At 48.2% G+C, this 23,899-nt stretch overlaps 1 protein-coding gene across 1 annotated transcript in view; it reads right to left on the bottom strand.

Moving 5' to 3' along the window:
• Positions 1-23,899, bottom strand: part of LOC8036004 (protein unc-13 homolog B) — a 281,470-nt gene that overhangs the window by 218,453 nt on the left and 39,118 nt on the right. Inside the window, exons 8-10 of the mRNA XM_042288825.1 lie at positions 23,441-23,777; positions 15,072-15,280; positions 11,275-12,530 (exon numbers count right to left, since the gene is read on the bottom strand). Of these exons, the coding sequence (XP_042144759.1) occupies positions 11,275-12,530; positions 15,072-15,280; positions 23,441-23,777 (1,802 nt within the window). The remainder of the gene's footprint in view (positions 1-11,274; positions 12,531-15,071; positions 15,281-23,440; positions 23,778-23,899) is intronic.

A 23,899-nucleotide genomic window follows, 5' to 3' on the forward strand; every position in this document is an offset into this window, starting at 1 on the left:
TTGATTATGGGCCGCGATTCGCAACACAAGCTGCAAGGTGGCGAAAGCGTCGAGCAAACCCAAGCTTCTCCAAGCTTCCAAGTTCCATCCCCCCTCCCCTCCCCTCCCCTCCCCTCCCCCCCCGCTAACCTTCTTCGCGGAAACTCAAGCATGGGCACGAGCAACCAATCTATGCAAGTGGTGCCCGCTATTAAATTGCAAAACGTCCTCCATGGTTTGAGTTGGGACCTTTTCTTAACTCTCTAGGGAATGAAGGCGCGACAGCATTAACATACGCAGTTCCTACCCTGCTACGCATACTTGGGGAGGGCAGCGCACAAACAAAAGCATATCGAGGGGCTTTAGGCAGCGCTAGTGCTCTCCTCCCCCCTTCCCATACACACACAGTTACACGCGGCGCAACGCCAATGGTCGCGCGCGTTATGACGTCAAACAATAACCGTGCTCCATTGCGGACAATCTGTCCCGTGGCCTCGCGACGGCGCGACCAACATCAACACGACCAAGCAAGGTTCGTTAAAGAATCTCAAAAAAACTATCTCCTCAAAAAAAAAAAGTATATATATAAGCCTAGTTGATGACAAGGAACCGAAGCAGGCTTTCCTCCTTTCGCAGTTTTATATCGTAGCGCTCGAATTGTCGAATCCGCCGAGGCGTGTGCAAAGAGCAAGACAACCGGACTGGTCGATAGCACTCACTCACTCACTCACTTGTTTCGCACGCGAACGAAACAACCAACCTATAGACACGCTTTAAGAAAAAGAAGAAACCAAAAAGAACAACCCGTTAGGTCCACATTTTCCAACTCCGCCCTTTCCACATCTCCGCGCTCGAACAAACACGGGGGCGCCGCAACATACCGGACATAAGAGTGAAAAGATATATAGAAATCCAAGTTCGCGAAAGAAGGGAAAGCTCAATTTTGAGGCTGCACAACACCCAATCGCGGCAGCGGCCTGGTCGCGGCGCTGCAATCTGCAAGTCGATTTCCCCCGCAACAATAACAAAACACACGGCGAAAACTGTAACACCACCGTGGATCGCGTTTCTTTCCTTTATTCGCTCATTTTGAAGTCCGTCGGTTGCGCCGCTATTGCTATTGCTTTGTCGGCGGAAGAAGAAGAGGCGGGGTCCGTCAGCGAGACAATCTCGAACCTTTCCCGAAGGACTAATCCAATACCCGAGAAAAAACAAAAAATTGTTTACATCGTTTCCCGTTCGTCACCCGTCAAGTATTGCCGCCGCTTTTGTCTGAAGCTTCACCTGAAATCGGAGGAAACGTTTTGGCGTCCTCCGGAAACATTGAAAAAAAAAATATATAAAATATTTCTGCAGAGAAAAAAGCTATCGCCCGATCTTCCTGACATAGCGTAGATAAAACTCGGAAAGTCGCATTCTTTTTTTTTCAATTGTAACGATCGGAACTTGCGCCCACTTGCACTAAGTACCAAGATGGCGGCGTCCACAGGAGTGTCGGCACTCTAAGCGAAACTTGTTTCGTGGCTCTAGTCGTAAGGGCGGTTTCCATCCACGTTCATTCTTCGGGTTCGTCGCCACCGGCACCACATGATAGACCTTCCGCTAAATTACCCGAGCACCAAGGAGCATGCTGCGAGTTCAGTTACACGCGCTGCACGTGCAGGCGTCTGCAGTATAGAACTGCTCACGTGGAACGGCTCTTAAGCGAACGCCTCAAACAAATATCGTCATGAACTCGCATTTTCAGCCTTCTCCTTGGTGCCTGGGTTATAACTAAGTTAACGGGAATCGTAAATCACTTCGATATATCCGGTATTTCGTTATAACCGACTTCGGTTACAACGAAGTGCAAAAGGGAATGGGAAATAGTCATCGCTTCGCTGTAGCCGCTATTTCGTTATAACCGACTTCGTTATAACCGGTCTCAACAGTTAGGTCTATTGGACTTGCTTCGTTAGACGCTACAAAACTAGTCGCGAACCCGTAACTGCATTGGGAGACTCGACATCCCACAAACCTCCATCGTCGGCTGCAAGATCGGATCACCCAAAAGCAGCAAAACTGGCGAAGCCCAGGGACTTCGATCGAAGCGTGTACAGACAGAACCTATCTAATAAAATGCACGGAGAGATAGAGACAAGCTATTGGAAAGGAGATCTTACCGTCACGTCCCTATACCGGCGAAGTTGAGAACTACACCCGTGGGGACACGGCCCGACTGAATACGCGCTCCCTGTCTTAACGGCCTTCTATAAGTGAGGCATGACCGAACCGATTGCTGCGATGCGACATTGACACGTAGTTCGCTGGAAGCGCCACTAACGCGGCCGGAGCTGCGATAGGAGGTGCCACTACTATAATCGAGTACAACGTTCCGTGGCTATACTGTAGCGTTTGGTGTGGTTCCAAGGACGCGTCGTGCCGGGTAGCCGCAGCCAGCTGAGTGGAGGAGAAGAGCAAGCTTTCTATCGCAGAAAAACTGGTTCAACTACGTTGCTGACGATGGGAGAGTGCAGAAAAAACACTCTCGTCGCCCTAGGCGACATGAGCGAATGACACTGAAGCAGAGAGTTCTATCTCGGACCACGTTGTTCCTTATGCATAGGCGCACTTCTCCTCGCGTCTCGATGAGGAGAATTCATGCATCAGGGTCGAGAGTCAGGTACGGCAAAGGTTCAAATGGTCATCCAAGATGCCCCGCCGTCGTACCCTTCACTTCTAAAGCACACAGACACACACAGGAACAGGGCTGAGAAGGAAGCGACGCCACCACCCACTCAAAAAAAGTTTCGAAACGGAGTCGTTTGCACCTTACCGAGGCGCCTGCCGGTCCGTGGTCTACCGTAAGTTGAACCAGGGGTTTCCCCAGGAATTGAAATTAGGGGGGGGGGGGGGGGGTCTAAATTTTTAGGGGGGGGGGGGGGGGGGGGCATTGAGAATAAAGGAGTCGTTGTGAATTAAGGGGGTGCCTTCGGAAAAACAAGGAGGGGAGTACACCCCCATAAGAGGGGCGGGGGGAGGGGGTGTAGGGAAATCACTGATTTGAACTGCTGGCTCTAATGGTAGCCTTGGCTTCCATGGTGATCTTAATTGCGTTGCTCGTCTGTTTAGACAGCCTTGACGCTCGTATGCCTCCACGGGTGACCTGTCTGTACACACCAGAAATTTATCCAGTGCAGTACAACCCCTAACCTGGGGTTTTTAACGTGCACCACGCAGTAGTGATTGCACGAACGCGTGCCGGTACGAAACTCGTCTAGATCGAAACGGGCACGGTGTAGGGATCGAGCCCAGGAGGTCCTGCAGCGCATGCTTTCGCTCCACGCTCCGAGCTGAGACCCCTTATCCCACTCGGCCACCGATCCCCCTTGGCATCGGTGGCCGAGAGGGTAAACACAAGTCCAACGGTAATAACCCGACAGACATGTCCTCTAACGTGTCACAAGGCGCTAGACCTACTCGCCGAGACGCGCTCTAAAATCCTAGTGGCGGTTCGCCGCACAACATGAAAGCCTCGCAGTAAAAACAAGACCACGAGCCAGTTCCGAAATTTCCAACTTATTTTTCTTTTTTTGCGGCGGCATTTTTGTTATTTAATTTATTCTTGCGTGTAGCTTGGTCACTGGCGGCTGACAACGGTGATGCCCGCGTTCCTGTTATGCATCCAGCCTTCAAAAATAAAATAAAAATGTATCCAGTAACACGATCCTGTGAGAGCTCCCCTCATATCAGGAGAATCCACGTGCACGCATCAGCCTCTGCGCTCTCATGTAACCAGAAACAAACTATTGAACAGACGTAAAAGCGCACGCCTACACGCACTCAAACACTCATACAGGAGATACACACACACAACCATGCAAAACAAAACACACACACAAAAAAAAAAGCGCCACAGCCACAAAGGCACGGTTAGGTATATAGGATATCTCGAAGTCGCAGAGACGTCCCGCCCGAACAGTCCAATGGCAAAACGACACAAAAAGAACCAGTAAAACCCAACAGTATTGGCGTTCCACAGCGGCGGATTACCGCACCAAATCTGCCTTGAATGTGGTCGATCCGGTTTTGATCCGGTTTTAATACGGTTTAGTCCGGAGGATCTTCCGCGGTCTTAAAGATCCCCGAAGCCTTATTTCATTTTTTTTTTTTTTTTTTTCCTTTTGTTATAGATGCACTTTGCCTTTACATCGGCGCAATGTCAATAATCGATGATGTTGTGTTTAGGCAGTACTGCCGCTCCTCTTACTCGTGATATCAATCAATCAATGTTTTATCGATAATTTTAATAATAAGAAATGGTTATTGCAGTATAGAATACTGCAATAAACAGAGAGCGCGCAGAGACAGCGTTTCAGTCTTAGTACTGCCGCACTACTGGTTTGGTTCAAACGACTGCACAACTCACAAGAGGAACCGGAACGAACTCGCACGTGTCTAACTGGGTGGTGTAGGATCATGACGTCACAGGCAAGTGTAACGTCACGCGTCACGTGACACAACGTCACGCGTGACGCGACCGACTAGACCACGCACACACGCTTGCACGGCTTGAAAACGAGCGCGTCACATGATTCTTTGAAGAAACAACACTGCAGATCGCCGCGATCCTGGTGGACACAAACTGAGGTGGGCGGAGCATCCACGGGTGGCGTCGACATGACGTCAGCGTGACGTAAATGGCGACCACGCCGCGCGATGACGCCCATTTAGTTTCGAACCACGCTTCACGGTATTAAAAGTAAACAAGGGGGTCCGACTTGAAGCACGTCTTGATCGAAGTTGGGGCTAATCCGAGCTCCTTTTAGGCAAATCCTTCCGACCACTTCAACCCCACGGAATCTCGGAAGAATACGTCGGACGGCATTTCCATCTAATCCGTTATGCGGGATTAATGCAAGCTAAAGCTCAAAAAAAAAAAAAATGAATAAAGATACGAAAAGACGATGAAGAAAGATCAAAACTAGAAAAGATGGGATTTTGGAGAAGGCGCGTGCGTGCTGCCCCCTGATGGATTACGCCGGCAACTTTTTTCGCTCGGCCTCCAAATTTGTTTTCCGGACGCGTTGTTTCGGAGAGTCGGTTATGTAAAGACCGGTCAACTGTGTCCGAAATGCTAAGTAAGCGATGGGCGAAACCCAAGCAACCGCGGGACCGGGGTTGCATAAACAAATAGATTACTCGCTACTATAATGAAAAAAGTGCATAGGAAAATGAAGAAGAAAAAAAAAAGGGGGAGGGGGAGACTTAGAAGCTTTTTTTGGAGCCTTCCTGTGTTGTTGTTGTTGTTGTTTTTTTTTTTTTTTGCAATGCTTAGTCTTTTTTGGCGATCGCGCCTGATTTTGTATCGTTTGAAAACAAGACGAGACCATGGCAACCCACAAAACAATGGGACTATAACGAAACTTTAAAAAGGCGGGGTTGTTGCGCCGTTATTATTCGTTTATGTTTTCGTGTTTCCATAAAAGGCCCTAATGTATTTACACATGCCTAGACTCTACCGAAACGAGACCTACAAGTGCATGACCACACACACCACCACCACCACCACCACCACCACTACCACTACCACTACTACTACTACTAATAATAATAATAATAATTCCGGCTCAATTCGTACATTCAATGGGTTGCTGCTTAGTTTCGGTCAGTTTTTAAGTAAATTATTCGTACGGAAGTTTGTCTTTGGTTTGCAGAAAGTTCTATATAGTGGCTACACAATATAAAATCAGACATATAAAAACGTTTAAATGATTTATAAATAGTGCACCCCTGCACCGCCAGACGCCATCATCAACTCGCTTTCGAATCCCACGCGTGCACGTCGCAATCGTCGAACCTCAATCGAACCTTTGTTGAGTTAGAAGTTCGAAAACAGTCGAACCTGGTCGAATTCGAAACCTCAGCGCCGGTTCGCGGCATCTGTGACGCGCGATAAGAACGCAGCGCACTGAATATTTTAGAAGTTCTTAGCCGTGTCCCGCACGTGTTCATTAATGAAAACAATAGCCTATAAAGCGTTCTTTTTATATGTAAACATGAAAACATCGAAATTACGTTTAATAAGAAATAACTTGGACCTGGAGCCGTGGGGAATGAAGCGAACTGCGGCACGCCATGTTTCGCGGCTTTAATCCGCAACATTCCATACAATTTCGCTAAAAAAAAGACAATCGGGAGTTTTAGAATCGCGCACGCCAAAGCTTTGCACACGTAAAGAATACAGTCGTCGCCACTGCACATGCGCCGAACGCTAGCCACGTAATAGCGCTTTCGCTATCCCTCAAAAATTGCGTGCGTAGGCAAAAAAATAATAATAATAAAAATTTACTTGCGTTCTATGGCGTCTCCCATGACCTCGGCCACTTTGGTGGACCGTGGTCGCCGTGAGCGTGAAGCACACACTGCGACAGCTAAGGTGGGGGACGTCGGAGCCGCTAAGGTGTCAATTCGGAGCAGATGGGCTGAATGAAAGGTAAGAGTGCGAGCGCGCACCATAGAGTCCGCATTGGCCGAGTAACACACCGGACCGAAATTCCGTAGCGTTTCGGAACCAATGAGGGTGTGTATTCAGTAGAAAGCATTTCACGAACCTGTTAAACAATATGATTGGACACAAACTAGGACTGCCTCCTGGTCATTAAAAAAGAACACTACAAAAACCGCGCGCCCAAGTCTGAAATCCAGCGTACGAAGAAACTGCAGGTGTATTCATGAACTGTTCCCTCTTCTTGGTGCAGTTGCCTGAACCGTCTTGTGCAATGTCATTGAACACAAATTAACACTGTCATGTGGTCAATGGAGAACGCCTTAAAAATTGCGCATTCCAAGTTTTCACGCCCGTGGTTTCGGCGGCTTAACGCCCGCCTAGCTTTATTGGTTGTATCGTCCAAAAACTTCAAAAAGCCATTAAAAAAATTCATCAGTTTGTGTAGAAATGCGGCGTGTCACAAAAATTAAATATAGGTGAAAAGCTAAATAGAAAAACATTTAAAGAGCGATTTTGACGGCGTGAGACGCCATTTAGTTCGTAGCCACCTCCTTTCCACTTGTTTTTTTCTCTCGGCATTTCGGGCACGTAAAGAAGGTTTGAATCGGCTTGGCCATCACGTTGATGTGGAGAGATTGAATGACCAGATGTTGAGGTGGAAACAGTGTATGACCATTCCGTGACATCATGGACTTTGCGCGCAAAATTTAAAATAAATCTCGCGCCGTCAATACTGCTCTAAAAAAATAAAAAAATAAAAAAGCTTTGCGTAAAGTTTTTTTTTTTTTTTTGCATGCGTGTCTCAACCAATTCCTTTTTTTTTTTTTTAGTGGCTCTTTAAAAGTTGCAGACAAGAAAAGAGGCCAGAGTACCAGAGTGTGCACACGCAGACGACGACATGCTTGGTAGAATGAAAAAAAATCATGCACCGACTATAGACCGTTCCATTTAACGCTCTCAGGGCGGCACCATTTTGTTCGACCGCAGCGCCCTCTCCCAAGATCAGGGAAGTTCAGCAGTTTCGGCGGGGTAAAACTCTGTAGTAAAACGAAAGAGGGCATGCGCCCGATTCCGCTAGCAGACGACAAACTGGGAGATTGCCGCTCTCCATCTTTGGGCTGTACCGGCGGGCTGTACTACAGAGGTTAGAAAGGGTAGCTGTACCAATCATCGAACTCTCGCTCGTGGCTGCCGTTGTGAAGTGGTTCGCGTTCTTAAAATATTTATGTCCACTCCAAGATCAGCCTATCGCGCTGTTTTATTTCAGGATCAACTAGCGTATCTTTCTTTCCGTTACTTCAATAGCAGTCGAGTCAGCCGGCAGTACTACCCCTCAACCACTGCGTCTATTTTGTCAGGAGAGCACGTTTTAATTTATTATTCCAGACTTCCACTCAATGTCGCTAAAGGCCCACAGCAGTACGAAATTTGTAAAGTAAAAAAGCTACAGCAACTGGATTTACTTTTCACCGGAGGACCGACCACTTCGACACAATTTTTCTATTTCTTTTTTTATTTGCACCCAGGTAACAGCGCAATTGGACCCGGTTAGTCTTTTTATCGAGCATCGCATTACGCGATAACTTGTATATTAAAATCTGCGCTTGAAATTTCCAAAATCACAGGATTTTAAACTGAATTTGACCGTCAGTCGGATGTTAGGTACAGCCCACTCGGCGTAGCAGACGACGAGCATGATGAGAGGGGGAGGGCATTTTTTCTCTCTCCGCTCTGAAACGTCGTCTGCTATCGCCGAGGTCGAGGGAAGCGCCCGTTGTGGCCGCTTTTGCGTTCGCACGGGCCGCCATCTGTCGGCTGTTGCAACAATCAAACGCCTTTTTTTTTTTTTTTTTTTTTTTTTGCAGGCGGACGCCACAGGAAGTAATCTCAAAGTTTTATTTCTAACTTTTTACTCGGGTAAGTTAGTTCGGTGAATTTTTTTATAAAATTAATGCACATTCTTCTGCCACCTCTATAGAAAATCTTAGCTCCATACGTTCAAAAAGCGATTTATGCAGAGCTTTCTAACTGGCTGGATGGCACACTGAGCAGACAGGTATGAAGCCACCGGAAGTAAGCGACTTGTCCCGGAAGCAAGCACTCGACAGGCTTTTCAACTCTTCCGAGTGCTGGATCGAACAGCGTTAAGGGCGCTGGATTTTTTCTTGTCACACCAAGAGAGCCTGCTTGTTCTGGAGCAACAGCGCACGCCGACCCGAGAAGTCTCCTGTGAAGCCATTCAATGTAAAAATTTTGAGATTTTAGTCGATCAAGTGCACGTATGTCCCATGTTCAAATGCCTTATCCTCGGGAATTAATTCAGAACGGGAGTATTAAAACCCAATCAAAGACACAAAAAAGCATAGACCAAAATATCTACTGAATGCACTAAGAAGCCCAGCACATGCCCGACATTCGGGACAAGCATCAAACTTCCGAAGACTTCACTTGCGCCAGGCTTGGAGAACAGCTATGCGCCATCCCGCCCCCTACGGTGGATATCAGTGTTTCTAGCACTCCTTAACTCCTTTGCTTCACGCGGTAGTTGTGAGCATTGTGAATTCGAGTTAAGCAGAAAACGCTACGGTGGTGTTCGCGGTGTACGCCAAGATCACTACAGTAGTGGTTTCGACGTACAAGCTCACCACTAGAGTAGTAGTTTTATTGGGGCGATGAGACTGGCGTCCTACAGTTTTTGGAGTAAGGCCTTGAAAACAAAACTTGGGTTGCCCAAAATCATTGATCAAATTCCACAGCTGGATATAGCTCAGACAAACCTGACACATTGATTGTCAATGATCCCCCATTACTAAAAAAGAAAGCATTGCCTAAAGGGGCTGTGACCTCAGCTTAGAATGCAGAGGAAGGACCTAATGCATGCAGTTACCAAGAGAACATATTATGCACTAAAACAAAAAAAGGTATTGCCTCACTACACATATAGTCCCTATAGTATTCATGTGACTGGTGGCACCCATGGCACTGAGCTCCCTAGAGATTTGAGCCTAGTCCTAATAGGTCATATACTTCAATTATATACTTCAATTACAATTACAATCATCTGAATGTGAATATTCAGGCGATTGTCCAAACAGCTTGCTTCTTTTTGTGGATATTAATAAATCTCCATGATCGAACGAGGAAAAAGAAAACCGCCGAAATCACTGCTGCCGTTACGCTGATTCTCAAAGAAATATATCAGCATCTCGCACAGCGGCTATATGTAAGAAACCATGCTGAATGCAGCCTCTCAGCACTTTTCCACAAGCTGAACATTCCCAAAATCCCTCCTCTCCCTGGTGCAAGCAGATCAGGTCACTTAGCGTGTGCATGAAGGACCTGCACGCAATTCGTGAAAAACGACAGAGCCATTTCGTTGTTGTGCATACATGTTATGAATAGAGGGGCAATGACAGAGTGCACTTACGGCCGGGTGACATGGTAAGACGACTACGCGTCAAAAACAGTGTGGCAGGCTGAAGAGCGGAACCACAGTCAGTGTGCATACACAGGTCTCCAAAGCTGGAGGCAGGAGCTTCCGAGGGAATCGAAAGCCGCACGCCAGCCTTGTGACATAACACCTAGCAGCCGAGGTGCAGTGAGGGACAGCGAGGCTCAGGTGTTCTTGAGTTGCCGGCAGGGCACCAAGAGGCGGCGCGTACGGGTGGCCGGGGTGGGTCGACACGCACCCCACTGATACACCCGTGAGTCCCCCACTGCGCGGCGCCAAAAACTGGCTAAAAGACGTCACCGGTGATCTTCGGTCGCTAGGTGTTACATGGCGCTGTGCTGCCACCCTGTGGCGACGTTGCGAACTTTGAATATGTGTTCTCCAACCAGTCCCAGGTCAGCACATGTACGAGGGCACTAACTATTGCATCAAAAACCTACCTTCCTGACAAAGTAATCACCACATCTTTGTCCGTGGGAAAGATTATCGCAGCAAGTTGAGGTACCAAGGCTTGATCAGAAACCAGCTGTTCAAAAGTGGTTTTATCGAATATGATTGCATTCTCGGTGATGCGGCTTTTCACCATCAACATACCGACCTACATTCATCGACAAAGTACAGGATCAGCCAGCCAGCACCCTGTTAAGTGTATGAACGAGGGTGCAAACAGCAGCTACTGTCTTTTAGTCACTCGTGTTTTGCTCAAGTGCAGCGAAAAGGTTCAGGAGAAGACACAACTTGACTGGCATAGCATGTTGGCATCCCCAAAGTGTCTTCAAATGGCGCGTTTGTTGCCATACCACTTATATATTGAAAGTGATCCTAATGTGGCAACAGATTATGCTGCGGGAGCCGTTGTGCCTTGACGTCGAATGTCGCGATCCCGGTGGTCGGCTGTAAAGATGTTGGCAAAAAAGGCCAACCGACGCTTGCACCGCTTTCGTCACGACACTTAATCTGGCGTCTACTTTAGCTGCCATCGACCGTACGGCTGCCAAACAAGCTGCAGCGTAACAGGCGTCTGCTGCATGCACCTCCGCCGCTGTGCAACCGCGAGGGTCGTGGCAGGCAACAGCATAACACTAAGGCGACTTTGCTAGGCAGAAATTGAGCGACTTCAAACAATGATGCGGTAAGTGCGCCAATTGAAGATGAGTTCCAGGCATCATAACGATGCCTGTATCGCTCGCACGTCGTAAAAGAAGGCAGACGCCACGACTCGCGCGACTGCCACACGGATTAACCCCGAGGCTTCGGTCGTGCTGCCCCGAATCCACTCCAGGAACGACTGCGACGACGGGACTCTGGAAGCTGCAGCCTGTAAGAGAGGGAGGCATGCCGAAAAATCACTGACCTCGTTCAGTTGATTCACGATGCGGTTGAACGCAGACAGCCAGTGCAATTTGCCTCGGGACATCCCAGGTTCGGCCGTGACAGCAACGATGGGGGGCCGGTCGTCCGCCGCCGCCGCCGAGAGCGCCGCAGGCACCGCCAGCGAGTCGGTCTTCGGAACCGGTTCCTCGGGAACTGGTTCTTCTGCCGACGCCGGCGGTCCAGGGTAAACCTGGTTCACCTCCTCGCAGAAACTGACCGAGACGCCGGTCTTCCGCGGCGGCGCGTGTTCTTCTTCGGGCGGGGCCAACGACGCGTCGCCCTCCATCTTTGTCGGCGACGCTTTTCGCCTCCCGTCTGTCCTTGTCAGTGCCGGCTTCCGCCGGCTCCCGGCCTCGTCGACGGGAAAAGGCGCCGAGTCCTTCCGCTTCGCGGGTTCGCTTCGCGGTTCGTACGGAGAGGGCACAGTCGCCGGTTCGTTCGCTTCATAAAAACTCCTCCGCCGCGTCGAAGGCGCGTCGTCGCTCGTTCGCGCGTTTGCAGGCGCTTCGAACGCGGGCGCAAGCTGCTGTTTCGTTTCGTAGAAACTCCGTCTCCTCTCTGGCTCTGCCGTTTTCAAGCCCGGCGGTTCCGGCTTGCGGTCCGGCTCCGCCGGCTCGTAGAAACTCCTCCTCCGCGACGGAGCCTCGTCCACCGGCGCCGACACCGCCGTCGGTGGCGGCTCGGGTTCTGGCTGGGGCAGCCGGTTCGCACCCGGCGGCACGGCGCCGCGGACATCCGTCGGAACGGAGTACGCCTCGCTCCGCGTCACGATCGGCGCGGAGTCGATCGTCGGGTACTCGACCACCTTTCCGTCGGGGTATTCAACGACCATCTGACCGTCGGGGTACTCGATGTAGGTTGCAGCGTCGTCGTCGTCGTGCGTCGGGGAGAACTCGGGGATTCCAAACGGCCGCGTCGTTTCCACGTGCTGCGGGGAGTACTGGAAGAGGCCGTCAGTCCGATCGGCACCACTGAAGAAGCCCGCGCTGTCGTAGCCGCCGTACGGTTCGCATTGCGGTCCGACGTTGGACTGCGGGTCGCCGGGGAGCCCGCGGATCGCCTTGACGTGGGGCTGGTCCGCGGCGGTCGCCCAGGTGGACCGTTGTTGTTGGTCGTACGGGTAGTAGGGGTCCTCTTGCGGGTAGTTCCAGTTGCGGCCGTGGGGCGGCGGAGATGCTTCGTCCCTGTAGCTCTCGTAACTGTCTTGCTGCACGGGGTAGCCCCTGGTTCTCGTGTCTGCGACAACAAAGGCAACGAGTGAGGGGTAGAAAGGACGATGCGCTGCCAAACCAATGCCGGCGTAATGATAAAATCGAAACCGAGATTGGGGGAAGAACTAACGGCACAAAAGTAGAGGCGAGGTGTCTAGAAAAGGAAAGATTCGGTAACCAAATGCCTTCAAATTGAGCATCGGTTTTAGATAGACGTAAATCTAGAGGAGAAAAGCTTGCACCAACTCTTTTCTTCGAATAATGTCGTCGGAGAGGAACAACCTCCTGGCATATGTAGTGACTGTAGGTATATGAAGAAGCGATCGCCAGTCATTTCTCATCATGTCTAAATTTCACCTCTTTTATCCTCTTTTCTTTCTTCTGATTTGTGCCGTCTCACATCTCTATACCTTCTGAAATCAATAACCGAACAGGTAACACCCCATTTTGTTCTATTTACGATCTGCATGTTGCCAGCACTTTCAGAGTATCTTCCACCTTCTCTGCACTCTCTTTGAGCCAATAGTCACCTGGTTTGGTGTCTAGGTAAAGTGCAACCATCAAGTCTTTAGCTTAAGACAAGTGCTCCATGCTGTGCAAACTCGACTCCTAAATACGAAAAGAAATCAGGTTCAACCCAAGGCTACCCAAGGCTATCTAGATGGTTCGAGAAAGAAAACATAATTCAGGTTTTCAGCTCGCATAACTAAGCTAAGCATTGAAGAAAGGTGGAAATACACCAAAATATGATGCTAGTGGTGCGGACAGTACACAAAAGTTTAAAAAAAAAAAACAATATTACCTGGATAAAAAAATAGAAACAATTTTTCTATTAGGAGGCACCGGTCTCAGAGTCGGATGGAATGCGTTTGCTCTGCGTCACATCGCATAGATGGCATTACTATCCGTGCATGTATATTTTCTCCGTGACCATGAACAAGGGTGTCACTGGGTTGCAGGCAATTGGCAGAGCTATTTATGTGACGTGACGCAAAGCAGACGCGTTCCATCACGGCCTCCGGGATTGCCGTGAGCCAACAGCAGCTCTCTTCTTGCCATCGCAAATGCTCGGCACCCCAACAGAAGAATGTACCACACTGCGATAGGCACGAAGGTAGAAAGCTCCTGGGGGCGACGTGACACCACCAGAGGTGAAGCAGGGGGAGACTTCTGGTTTGGAGGGACATGCCCCTTACAATGACCAGAAATTAACAAAACCAAAAGACGCTATTGAACAAAAAGGACACCCTTGGGCACCCTTGGGGTCGTTCCCACTGACCGCAGCCTCTACCCCCAACTTCACTTGGGATTTTCTCTCTTGCCTAGCTTGTGTCGCCTCCTCTTCGTCCCCCCTAGTGGTAGGACAAAGAGGAGGCAACACAGTAGTGGTACAGTGCCCAGGACGTGTCTTTGACTGGTGTATTTAGCGTCCTATACAATCTACTAGGATTGTGCTAACATCCAAATTTCTAATACTAGTTAAGAAAAAAATGCTATTTGATATTCGCTTCAAGATGAGCTGCGATATTCATACTTTTCGAAGAGTTGATCACAGCGGGTCAGCCCCATTGGGCACGCTTCCTGCCCCCCACCCGTGCATTGCAGAGAAGCAATACCTGTGAAGCCATCACTGCGACCCCACGACCCTAGCTTCGCTGCAGAGTGGCCGCATACACAGGCGAGAAAAACATGTCCAAAGCGGGATGGTGCTTTCATGTGCCTGGTATATTTCAAAAGAAGGGAAAACTTCAAAAATATTGATCTCTACGTTGCAGAAACATTTTCTCAATTGAACTGTGGCTATTAATGCAAGAGTATGTTAGGCAGCGATGTTCCGACAACCTGCGTTCATCACTTTCGCTCGCTCTTTTTTTTTTTTTATTTGAGATTACTTGCATCTGGCAAGAAGATTTAGAAATCCCGTCGATTAACTATAGCTGAGCACGTCTATATGTTTAAGTTCACATCAAATCCGTCGTTCACTTGCCACCCCAATGTAGGAACTGCACTTTCCGCGGCCACAAATATGAATATATTTTGACCAAAGTTAAAAACGTCCAGTCTTTCCACTCTCCTGAAGAAGGAAGACCAGCTAAGCTGTACTCGATACACTATGTGCTTCTTCTTCGTCGTCGTCTGTTTTTCGCGCTGTTTCCTACAATGAATTCCCACGAACGCGCCCAACTATCCATTCTTCTATTATAGCTGGAAACGTTGGCGCCATCTACGAGCGACGATGGAAACCATACTGGTTGTGTGCTTGCCACCGTCGCTTATAGATGGTGGCAGCTGTCCAGGTAGGTTTGCGTCGACATACCGGACACGATCCTGGGGAACCTAGCCCTTAACAGCTCCACTGTAAAAACTGAGCTTACAAGTGGACAGATGGAGGCTTGGGAACAGCCTTCTCAAATTCAGCTGCATTTTGGTTAAAGCATGATTCAACAGTAATGAAGGGCTCGGAGAAAGGTGCAGCCTGCCACCGCAAAAGACCGGAGCCTGCCACTGAAAAGATTGCCGACCCCTGCTCCAGATAATCGTGTCAACTCTGTGCCAGGGCACCCACCTGGGTACTCGTAGGAGGAATCCTCGTAGCCTTGCCCTTCGAAGCTGGCCTGCCTCTCCAGACTGGGCTTGCGCGTGGGATGCCGTCTGGAGTAGCCCCTGCCGCTCTCTCGCGCCGACTCGTCCCAGGCCGGGGGTCGGCCCGCGTCCGCCTCCGCATAATGCGCGGAGCTCCGTGGGGAGTCCGCGTAGCTGCGACGACCCTCCTTCCTGTTGCGGCACCGTCAAAAGAACAAGGAAGACAGGCAACATTAAAATATACCCGCACCTTTTAGCGCCATGACGTCGGTCGAAGGTAGGCTTCCAGGTTTTGCGGGCATTCTAAAAATGGACTGTGCCAAGCAACTAATTCCAAAAAGAAACAAACTTTTTTTTTTCTGACAGTGGTTTTATTGTTTTTGTTGGATAGCTTTGCTTTGAACGTGACTTTTGTTTTTGCTATTGGAAGCGTGCGACAAGACAGTGGTGCCTTGGTGCAGCTCCTAGAGGAACTGCGACCCAAAAATAAATTCTCCAAATGATTAAGGAAATCCAGGAGAGACAAGCCGCGTCGGAAACTAATCTACCGGGCTTCAAACAAGGCTGGATATTGTACCGAGGGACAATCGCAAATTGTCGACGAAGCCAGTTGCAGACTTGTTCAGACTGAAAATAAGGTTATCGGTCATATCTTGAGTTAACCTCCATGCGTAAATGAATTGATGATCTGGAAAATCGTTCCCGTAAAAATAACCCGATTGTCAGGTACGTCGAAGAAGTGACTCCACAAAATGAAGGAATTCTGCTGAGAAGTGTAAATCATGAGGTACTTGCCGGGCTACTAAAAGTCATAAAAAAGATTTTATTGAAAGAATTCACAAACTTGAAAAACACACACCTGGTAGAGGTCAGCCAGTTATTGTGAAACTGGCTAACTGTCGAGAAAAAACAAAGATAACAACTGCTTTAAAGGGGTACCCTACTGTTTTCTTCATAATCGTCGAGTTGCCTGAATATTTGCTAAACACACCAACAAACATCACTCAAATAGTAACCCAAATATTGGGCCAAAATACTTCATTCTTCGAGAAGTCATTAAATTTAAAATTTTGGCACTCGCAGTGTTTTTCAAAGTAAAATTCTCCACTGGCAACAATGAAAAAATGACGTCAGCGGAAGGGATGCACTCTTTGCACTGTAAACTTTGTTCCCAACAGATTACAAGCAGTTTCATGGTGTCAAATGAACGCTTTGGAAGCTCGCTCCAGCACTTGCACAGCGCCACAAACCAATTGCTTGGCACAGTCCATTTTTAGACTGCCCGCTGGACCTGGAAGTTTACCTTCCACCGACGTCATGGCGCTGAAAGGTGCGGGTATATTTTAATGTTGCTTTTCGCATCATTTTCACTTGACAATTTTACGATAACTATTCTGAATTTCGCGATACTAAATAGCATACCGGAAAGGGTAAAGGCCGGTGATACCGAAAATATAGTTAGTTGGGGTAGCTCCCAAAATCGCCAGAGTACGCCTTAAGCTTGAGGGGACAGATCAGCATTAATGAAGATTTCTCGAAAGGAGTCCTGGAAATCCGGAAAAGCTTGTGGAACTCTACAGTTGATGAACAAAAGCTAAACTAGTCTTTGACAAAATTAAGGTAAACCAATGTCCTCTACGCTTGGAACGAGGCTAGGAATGCGAGATATAGGTGGGCACCATATCTGAAATCTCGGGATCAATGATATCACAACCAATAGAGCTTCAAACTTATTACCATAGAAGCTATGAGCATCGCAAAAAGTTGAGCCGTTTGAAAGCATCGTTCTCGAACTTAAACCCGATGCTATGGTGATCACAGAAACGCGGCCACATCGCACCATTTTAGGTGCTGGCATTACGCCGCCAAGCTATACCACAGTTAGGAAAGACAGAGGAGCGTGTGGCGGAATTCTGGCACTTTTGATTAAAAGTAATGTTGCTTTTACTGTACTGGAAGAGGTTAAAAACGTCAAAAGCTTTATAGGTTGAGATTGAGTTGAACGACCGAGTTGTTGTCTTGGGTAGAATATAAAGACCGCCAAATTTCCCGGTTGACATCTCAGTCAGACTGCGGCAGTATAACCGACTCTGCAGTATGTCACGATACAAACACTTTGTTAGTGGGCGATTTAAATTTACCAGGCCTTGATTGGAATAAGCTTTCCCCGGGAAGCACTGATGTGACTAACTGCGACCAACTAGGTATTAAAACTTTCGTTCTGCTATAATTTAACTTGGGTCGTCACAGAGCACACACGAACGTCGTCTGCTGACCTAATCTTTGCTTCTTCAAACCTATCATCTTCTCTCTCGAAATGCAAACTTTTTGAAGGAATCTCGGATCATAAAACGACAGTCGTGACGTCGAACTTGCGCCCTGACATGATCGATCGTCTTTGGAAAAAAGACAATCGATATGTGTTCAAAGGAGCAGCACTACATCGAACATACCAATATCTTGTTAAAAAAGTCACGAAAAGGAATTTAAAAACGAATTGAACGATTAGAAAAGAGCACCTGGTGGATGACGCTAACGCCTCGCTTGTAATGCCCGTCTAGGAACCTTGACAGCTAGTGACGGAGGTTGTCTCGCCTCCGGCCACGACGAGAGAAGAGGGAAAGGAGGAACTCCCCTCTTCCCAAGACTGCCTTTTGTGTGTCGCAGAAGTCGCTATTGTCCCCCTACAAGATTACAGAAGATTAACCCGTCACTCAAAATTCGTAGAAAAGCAGCCGCTTCGGTGGCTGGAACGACTAGGCCATTCTCTCGACGTCAGCCTCGCCGTAGCTTTGCTCGTCTTGAGACGACCTACGTCACGATTGCGTTGGATGTCACGTGTTCTAAGCTGGGCCTTCTCCGAGCGCTTGCCAGAGTGGGCCGTTTATAACGAAAAATACAGCCACCGGGCTCAAAATACAAACGTGCGATTGTCATTTACAGATATTGTGGATCATATTCAACCTATTTTTGAACACGGCGGGAGTACTTCAAATTTCGTTGAAGTATCCCTTTAATAATTCAAGAGCAGAGAGTTCTAGACCTCTTACTTAATATTGTCAATAAGAAAAAATCCCAGAGCTGACGAAATTCTACATGCATTTTTAAGGGACACTGACAAATTTTGTTTTAATTTTAGAGCGCAGCTCTTAGGGGCCCGTTCCCAGCTTGAGCGGCGTCGCCGTCGGCGTAACCGCGCGGTGCATCCTGGGAAATGTCCCATAATGCACCGCGCGAGTCCCCCACCGGGGTCACGTGACCCCCCCCCCCCCCCCCCCCGAGGTCACGTGACCCCCCGAAGTCACGTGACTCCCCTGAGGTCACGTGATTCCCTCCTCGAGGTCACGTGACCCCCCGAGGTCACGTGTCTTCCGCCGATGTCGCGTGACCCCCCGATGACGTCACCGGCATCCACATCGTCATCATCACTGATGACGTCACCGGCATCCACATCGTCATCATCACTGATGACGTCACCGGCATCCGCATCGTCATCGTCATCATCACTGATGACGTCACCGGCATCCGCATCGTCATCATCACTGATGACATCACCGGCATCCACATCGTCATCGTTATCATCACTGATGACGTCACCGGCATCCACATCGTCATCGTCATCATCACTGATGACGTCACCGGCATCCGCATCGTCATCATCACTGACGACGTCACCGGCATCCACATCGTCATCGTCATCATCACTGATGACGTCACTGGCATCCACATCGTCATCGTCATCATCACTGACGACGTCACCGGCATCCACATCGTCATCATCACTGACGACGTCACCGGCATCCGCATCGTCATCGTCATCATCACTGATGACGTTACCGACATCCGCATCGTCATCATCACTGATGACGTCATCAGTGCCGTCACTGATGTCGTGACCGGCATCCGCATCGTCATCATCACTGATGACGTCATCAGCGACGTCACTGATGACGTCACCGACATTCGCATCGTCATTGTCATCATCACTGGTGAAGTCATCAGTGACGTCACTAATGACGTCATCGGTACCCGCATCATCATCATCACTGATGACATCATCAGTGACGTCAGTGATGACATCATCGGCATTGGGGGTCACGTGACCCCCAAGGTCACGTGACCTCCCCCTGGTTAGTTTAACCCCCCCCCCAGTGCCCTTCCCTCCTCCTCCTCAAGAGCTGCGCTCTAATTCGGCGTTTAAGGGAGTTGTAAGCGGCTTTCATTTTTTTTACCAGGCAATTTAACATGGTGTCCGAAGACTAGTCAATCAATATTTTGCTACAGCATCACATATATTTTTAAGTAAAAAACCACAACTGCTCGAAACCGAAACTGAACTGGGGAGGAAGAAGAAATATAGAGGAGGACAGCATTGCCAGAAATCACTTAACTGTGCAACTCTTTTTTTTTTTTTTTTTTCAATTAAAGTATTTGCAGCTTTTTAGAAGCCACAAAAAATGGGTATCATATTTTCTGTCGATTTCAAGTATTGAGTGTGTGCCTTCGATGACCCACGGCTTTGGTTATCTTTGGTGGTTGTGTCTAAACCATAGAAAACAGCACATGACCACAAAGAAGAGAGTGAGCGCGACTCAAACCGGCCAGTTCTCGATCGACAATTTCGGGGGGAAAGAAAATTAATTTCGAGCTGCAAATTGTGTTCTGGGTAGTTGGGCTCTCATATGTCATGTACAAATAAAAACCTTGGTGAGCATAAATACCCTGTCAGTGTCCCTTCAGAGCGGTATGCTGAATGGGCCACTAATTACCTTCTAATTTTTCAGTCCTCAATAAATAATAGTTTTGTGCCAAAACCCTCGAAGATTGGCAAAATTATTCCTATACACAAAAGAGGATCGACTTCATGTCTAAATAATTACCAGCCTGTACACCTCATTAGTACATGCTCAAAACTTCTTGAACACATTGTTTTAAAACATGTTATGTATCCATTAAAAATCAAAATATTTTGTATATCAGTATCAACACGGATTCGGTAAGTCTCTTTATACAATGACGCAACTCATTGAAAAAGTACATGACCTTCCCAAAATAAATAACCGTGGTCAAACAGACATAATATTTTTGGACTTAGCAAGAGCTTTCGATAAAGTGTCTCATCCTAAATGATTACTCAAAATTATTATTATTATTTAGGAACTTAATGATTACAACCTGGTTTTGCTCATATCTATTGTCGAGAGACAATTTGCAGAGTCTGAAGGCAGTGTGTCTGGGATCACTCCTGTTGCTTCAGGATTACCTCAGGGTAGTGTGCTAGGCCAACTTTTGTTTATATCGTTCATAGACGACATCCGCTGTGATATATCGGTTCCAATTACGGTAAGTGCTTTGCTGATGATTGTGTATTGTACAACAAAATCAAATTAACCTAAGCAACAATCTGCTCAAAATCAAACACTGGTGAGACAAATGGCAAAGGCTGCTAAACCCTCGGAAATCTATCCCTATTTCGTTGACGAGAAAAAAGCAATTCTTAAGTTATGACTTTTCCACAGGTGATACAAAACTAGTCCGTGTGGACAAAAATAAGTAGGTATTTAAGTTTGATGTTCACAAGTGATTTACAATGAAATATGCCGCAAAAGCTAACCAGGCACTTAGTATCAATGAATAAATCTCACAAGTAATTCACTATAATAAAAAAACTGGCTTACAAAATATTTGTGAGACCTGTTTGCAAATATGCAAAAATAGTATGGAATCTTACAGTAACAAATTTGTCAAAACTTGACAAGTCCAACGGCTTGCATCCAGGTTTATCTTTTAAAAAAATATGTGCATCGTTTTCATTCACTTACTGAACTTTGTAGACTTGCCGAACTCCCTGCTTTTGAGTTAAGAACGAAGTGTGACCGCCAAAAAATTCATTTTCCTAATCTTTAATAGCTTAGTTAAAATCGGCAAGAATAATTACAAGAATGTGCACTTTGGTTAACGTATGCGACACCATCATAGCGCATACATTAAGAAAGCAGCCAATAAAAGTTATTATTTTAAATTTAGTTTCTTTCCAAGAAAATCTTAGGAATGGAGCAGACTTCCTAATGAAACCATCGTTTTAACAAATGTTTGTGACTTCATAAAAAATATAAAAACCACGGCGTTTGACAATATGAAATGAATTTATGATTTCTATGCTACAGTCGCCGACCGATTTTTTCAAATTTCGCAGGGACTAAAAAAACTTTTGAAAATTCGACAGATTAGAAAGTTTGTCTTTATTACATCTAAGCGAGCTTGAAAAAGCCGTCGATAGTGCCTTGCTTCAGGTTATGCCTCCACTTGCGTTCGGCCACATTTCATGCAGAGAGCAAGTCGTCTGCTTCTTGCGCAGGAGTTGCGATGACGTCAGAAAGACGCCGAGCTCCAATTGGCTCTGATTGAAAGATAGTGGGTAGATCTCAAAGAAAGCTGCCTTGAGGTCTATCCACTCCTTCATTTAAAACTAATCAAAGGTCAGTGTTCTTGCGTCATCGCAACACCTGCAAAAGAAGCAGACGAACTTGCGCTCCACATTAGCTTTAGAATCGCTGCCTTCTTTTCTAGTGTTATGGTCGAATACTTTCCACGCTTCTTAGCGACACTTCGCGGAGGCGGAGGGGCCACGACGTTCAAGCCAGCGTAGCTCGAAAACGAGAGTCACTGAGACGAGATGTAGAGGCGCAAATTCACGACTGCAGAATGCAAATAAACAAAGCAAAATGATAACAATGATTATGATAATGGTGCTCAGCTAGAGAGAAAAAAAAGACGCAGCATAGCGTCACCCGGGGGTAGGACTTGGCCAAACTCGAGTAGCGCTGCCGAACCTAGCCGACTTTTGTGCAGCCAACATAAAATCTGAATTGGCGGCTTCTCGGCGGCGTTTGCCACTGATCGCTCGCGACGATTTTGTCCGAACAATTCAACTTTCAGACTTCTAGTCCGAAAGTTGAACGTGAGTTCAACTTTCGGACTAGAAGTCTGAAAGTTAACTTTCAGCTGGACGCGAGAAGTCTGAAAGTTAACTTTCGGCTGGACGTGAGTAGGCGTCGAATCTGAGGGTGGGAAACCTTTACTCCGCTGGACGTAAGTAGGTTCTGAATCTCAAGGTGCGAAACCTTTACTCGGCGGAGGGAGATCGAGAGACATGGCCGCCGCGGGAAGGCGCAGAAACGGCGGAGACACTGCGGGCGCATTAACATAGGACGGAGCGGGCAGCACTTCACTATGCAGCGTAACGTGGAAGCTGCCGCTAGTGACACTGCCAACCAGCTGCCAAGGTGGAGCAACGCCCCCCACCTACAGGTGTTGCGCACGGTCCCAATACCCCACACTGGCCTGCAGTGGGTGACATCAATAATCCACCACTCTGGACTTATCGTCTATGAGGCATTGACACAAGATATTCTCCCGCGGGCAAGTGCAAAAAACGAAAGAAAAAGAGTGTCGGTCCTGCCACGGAAGATTTTGGCGGTTGGCTTTCAACCTATTTTCCGTATATCGTCACAAACAGAAACTGCTCGCTGCCTCGCGAACGGTATTTTCCAGAGTATAGTCTGCACCTGGTGTATAATCTGCAGGGGCAAAATTTGGTTACAAAACGTTTTCCCTTAGATAGTCTAGCTGCACTTGGTGAATAGTTTCCACCCTGTGCATGATCCACACCTGCTGCATATTCCACATATAAACAAATTCTGCTACACGGCACACCTTGAAGAATTACAAAGCTTATGTATTATATGGAAATCATTATAATCTGTCATTTACAAACATCCATCACACCTTGTCATAAAAAACAACCTTCAAAAAAACAAATCCTTGCATAGAAGTCTGCACAGTACAAAATCCAGATTGCTGAAAGTTTGAACTTCTAAAAATGTATTAGAGCGCTGCATGGGCCAACATTTTGAAGACCGATCCGGCTTGGGCCTGTTGACTCTAAGTCTTATTCGGCGACGCCCACCTGATCCAGCCCAGGTGTAGGTCGGCCCAAGCCCGCTCCGACTGGAGCTGCCTCGACAAATTTTGATGTGGAGACCGGGTGAAATTTTGAAAAATAAAGTGTCCCTTGTCCAAAGGTGCCTCGACAGCTGGAGATAAAGCATGTCTCGGGTCCAGGTCCCAACACAGACCGGCTCGAGAACAATGCGTGCTACTTTGCCCGGCCCAGACCGCGGGTCGGGCTGGACCCAGGTTTTTGCGTTGGCCCAGGCCCATCCAGAGCTCGAACACGTATAGCCCGCAGACTACAGTACAGAAGGTAAAATAGCAGGGTAGTAACAGGGTAGGGCTCCATGTTATCTTACCCTAAACAGAAGGCACGCGTAAAAGCGACTCGTGACAAACCTGGGAGGAGGCTCGACGTCCCGTGCACTGCGTAGCTGGTGGTGGGGCGGGCGGCTGTTGTAGTAGAGCGGCTCCGCATAGTAGTCCGCCGCCCCGTAGCCCCCCGAATCCGCGTAGAGGGGGCCCTGCTGCTGCTGCTGCAGGCCGCCGCTGCCCCCGGCCAGGCTCGCCCCTCCCCTGGCCAGCTGCTGGGCCCCAAACTGGGACGCCGAGCTGTTGGGGTGGTGCGCCGAGCTGCCGGGCTGCTGCGGCTGCTGCTGGTGGTGCTGGTGCGGGTGCTGCGCCGACGCGGGGTAGCCCACGTCGCTCGTGTAGTCGCTGTCCTCCGAGATGCCCGCTGCAAAGTGACGTTTCAGACGCTGCGTACGGGGTTCTCGACTTCCGTCGGCCGCGGCTATCGGCAGATGCCTTTTTACGACGCCATTGCCCGCTTTTGCCTTCCCGGATGACGAGCAATTT

This window comes from Ixodes scapularis, unplaced genomic scaffold (assembly GCF_016920785.2).
Source record: "Ixodes scapularis isolate PalLabHiFi unplaced genomic scaffold, ASM1692078v2 PGA_scaffold11__112_contigs__length_91849675, whole genome shotgun sequence".
Classification (NCBI taxonomy): domain Eukaryota; kingdom Metazoa; phylum Arthropoda; class Arachnida; order Ixodida; family Ixodidae; genus Ixodes; species Ixodes scapularis.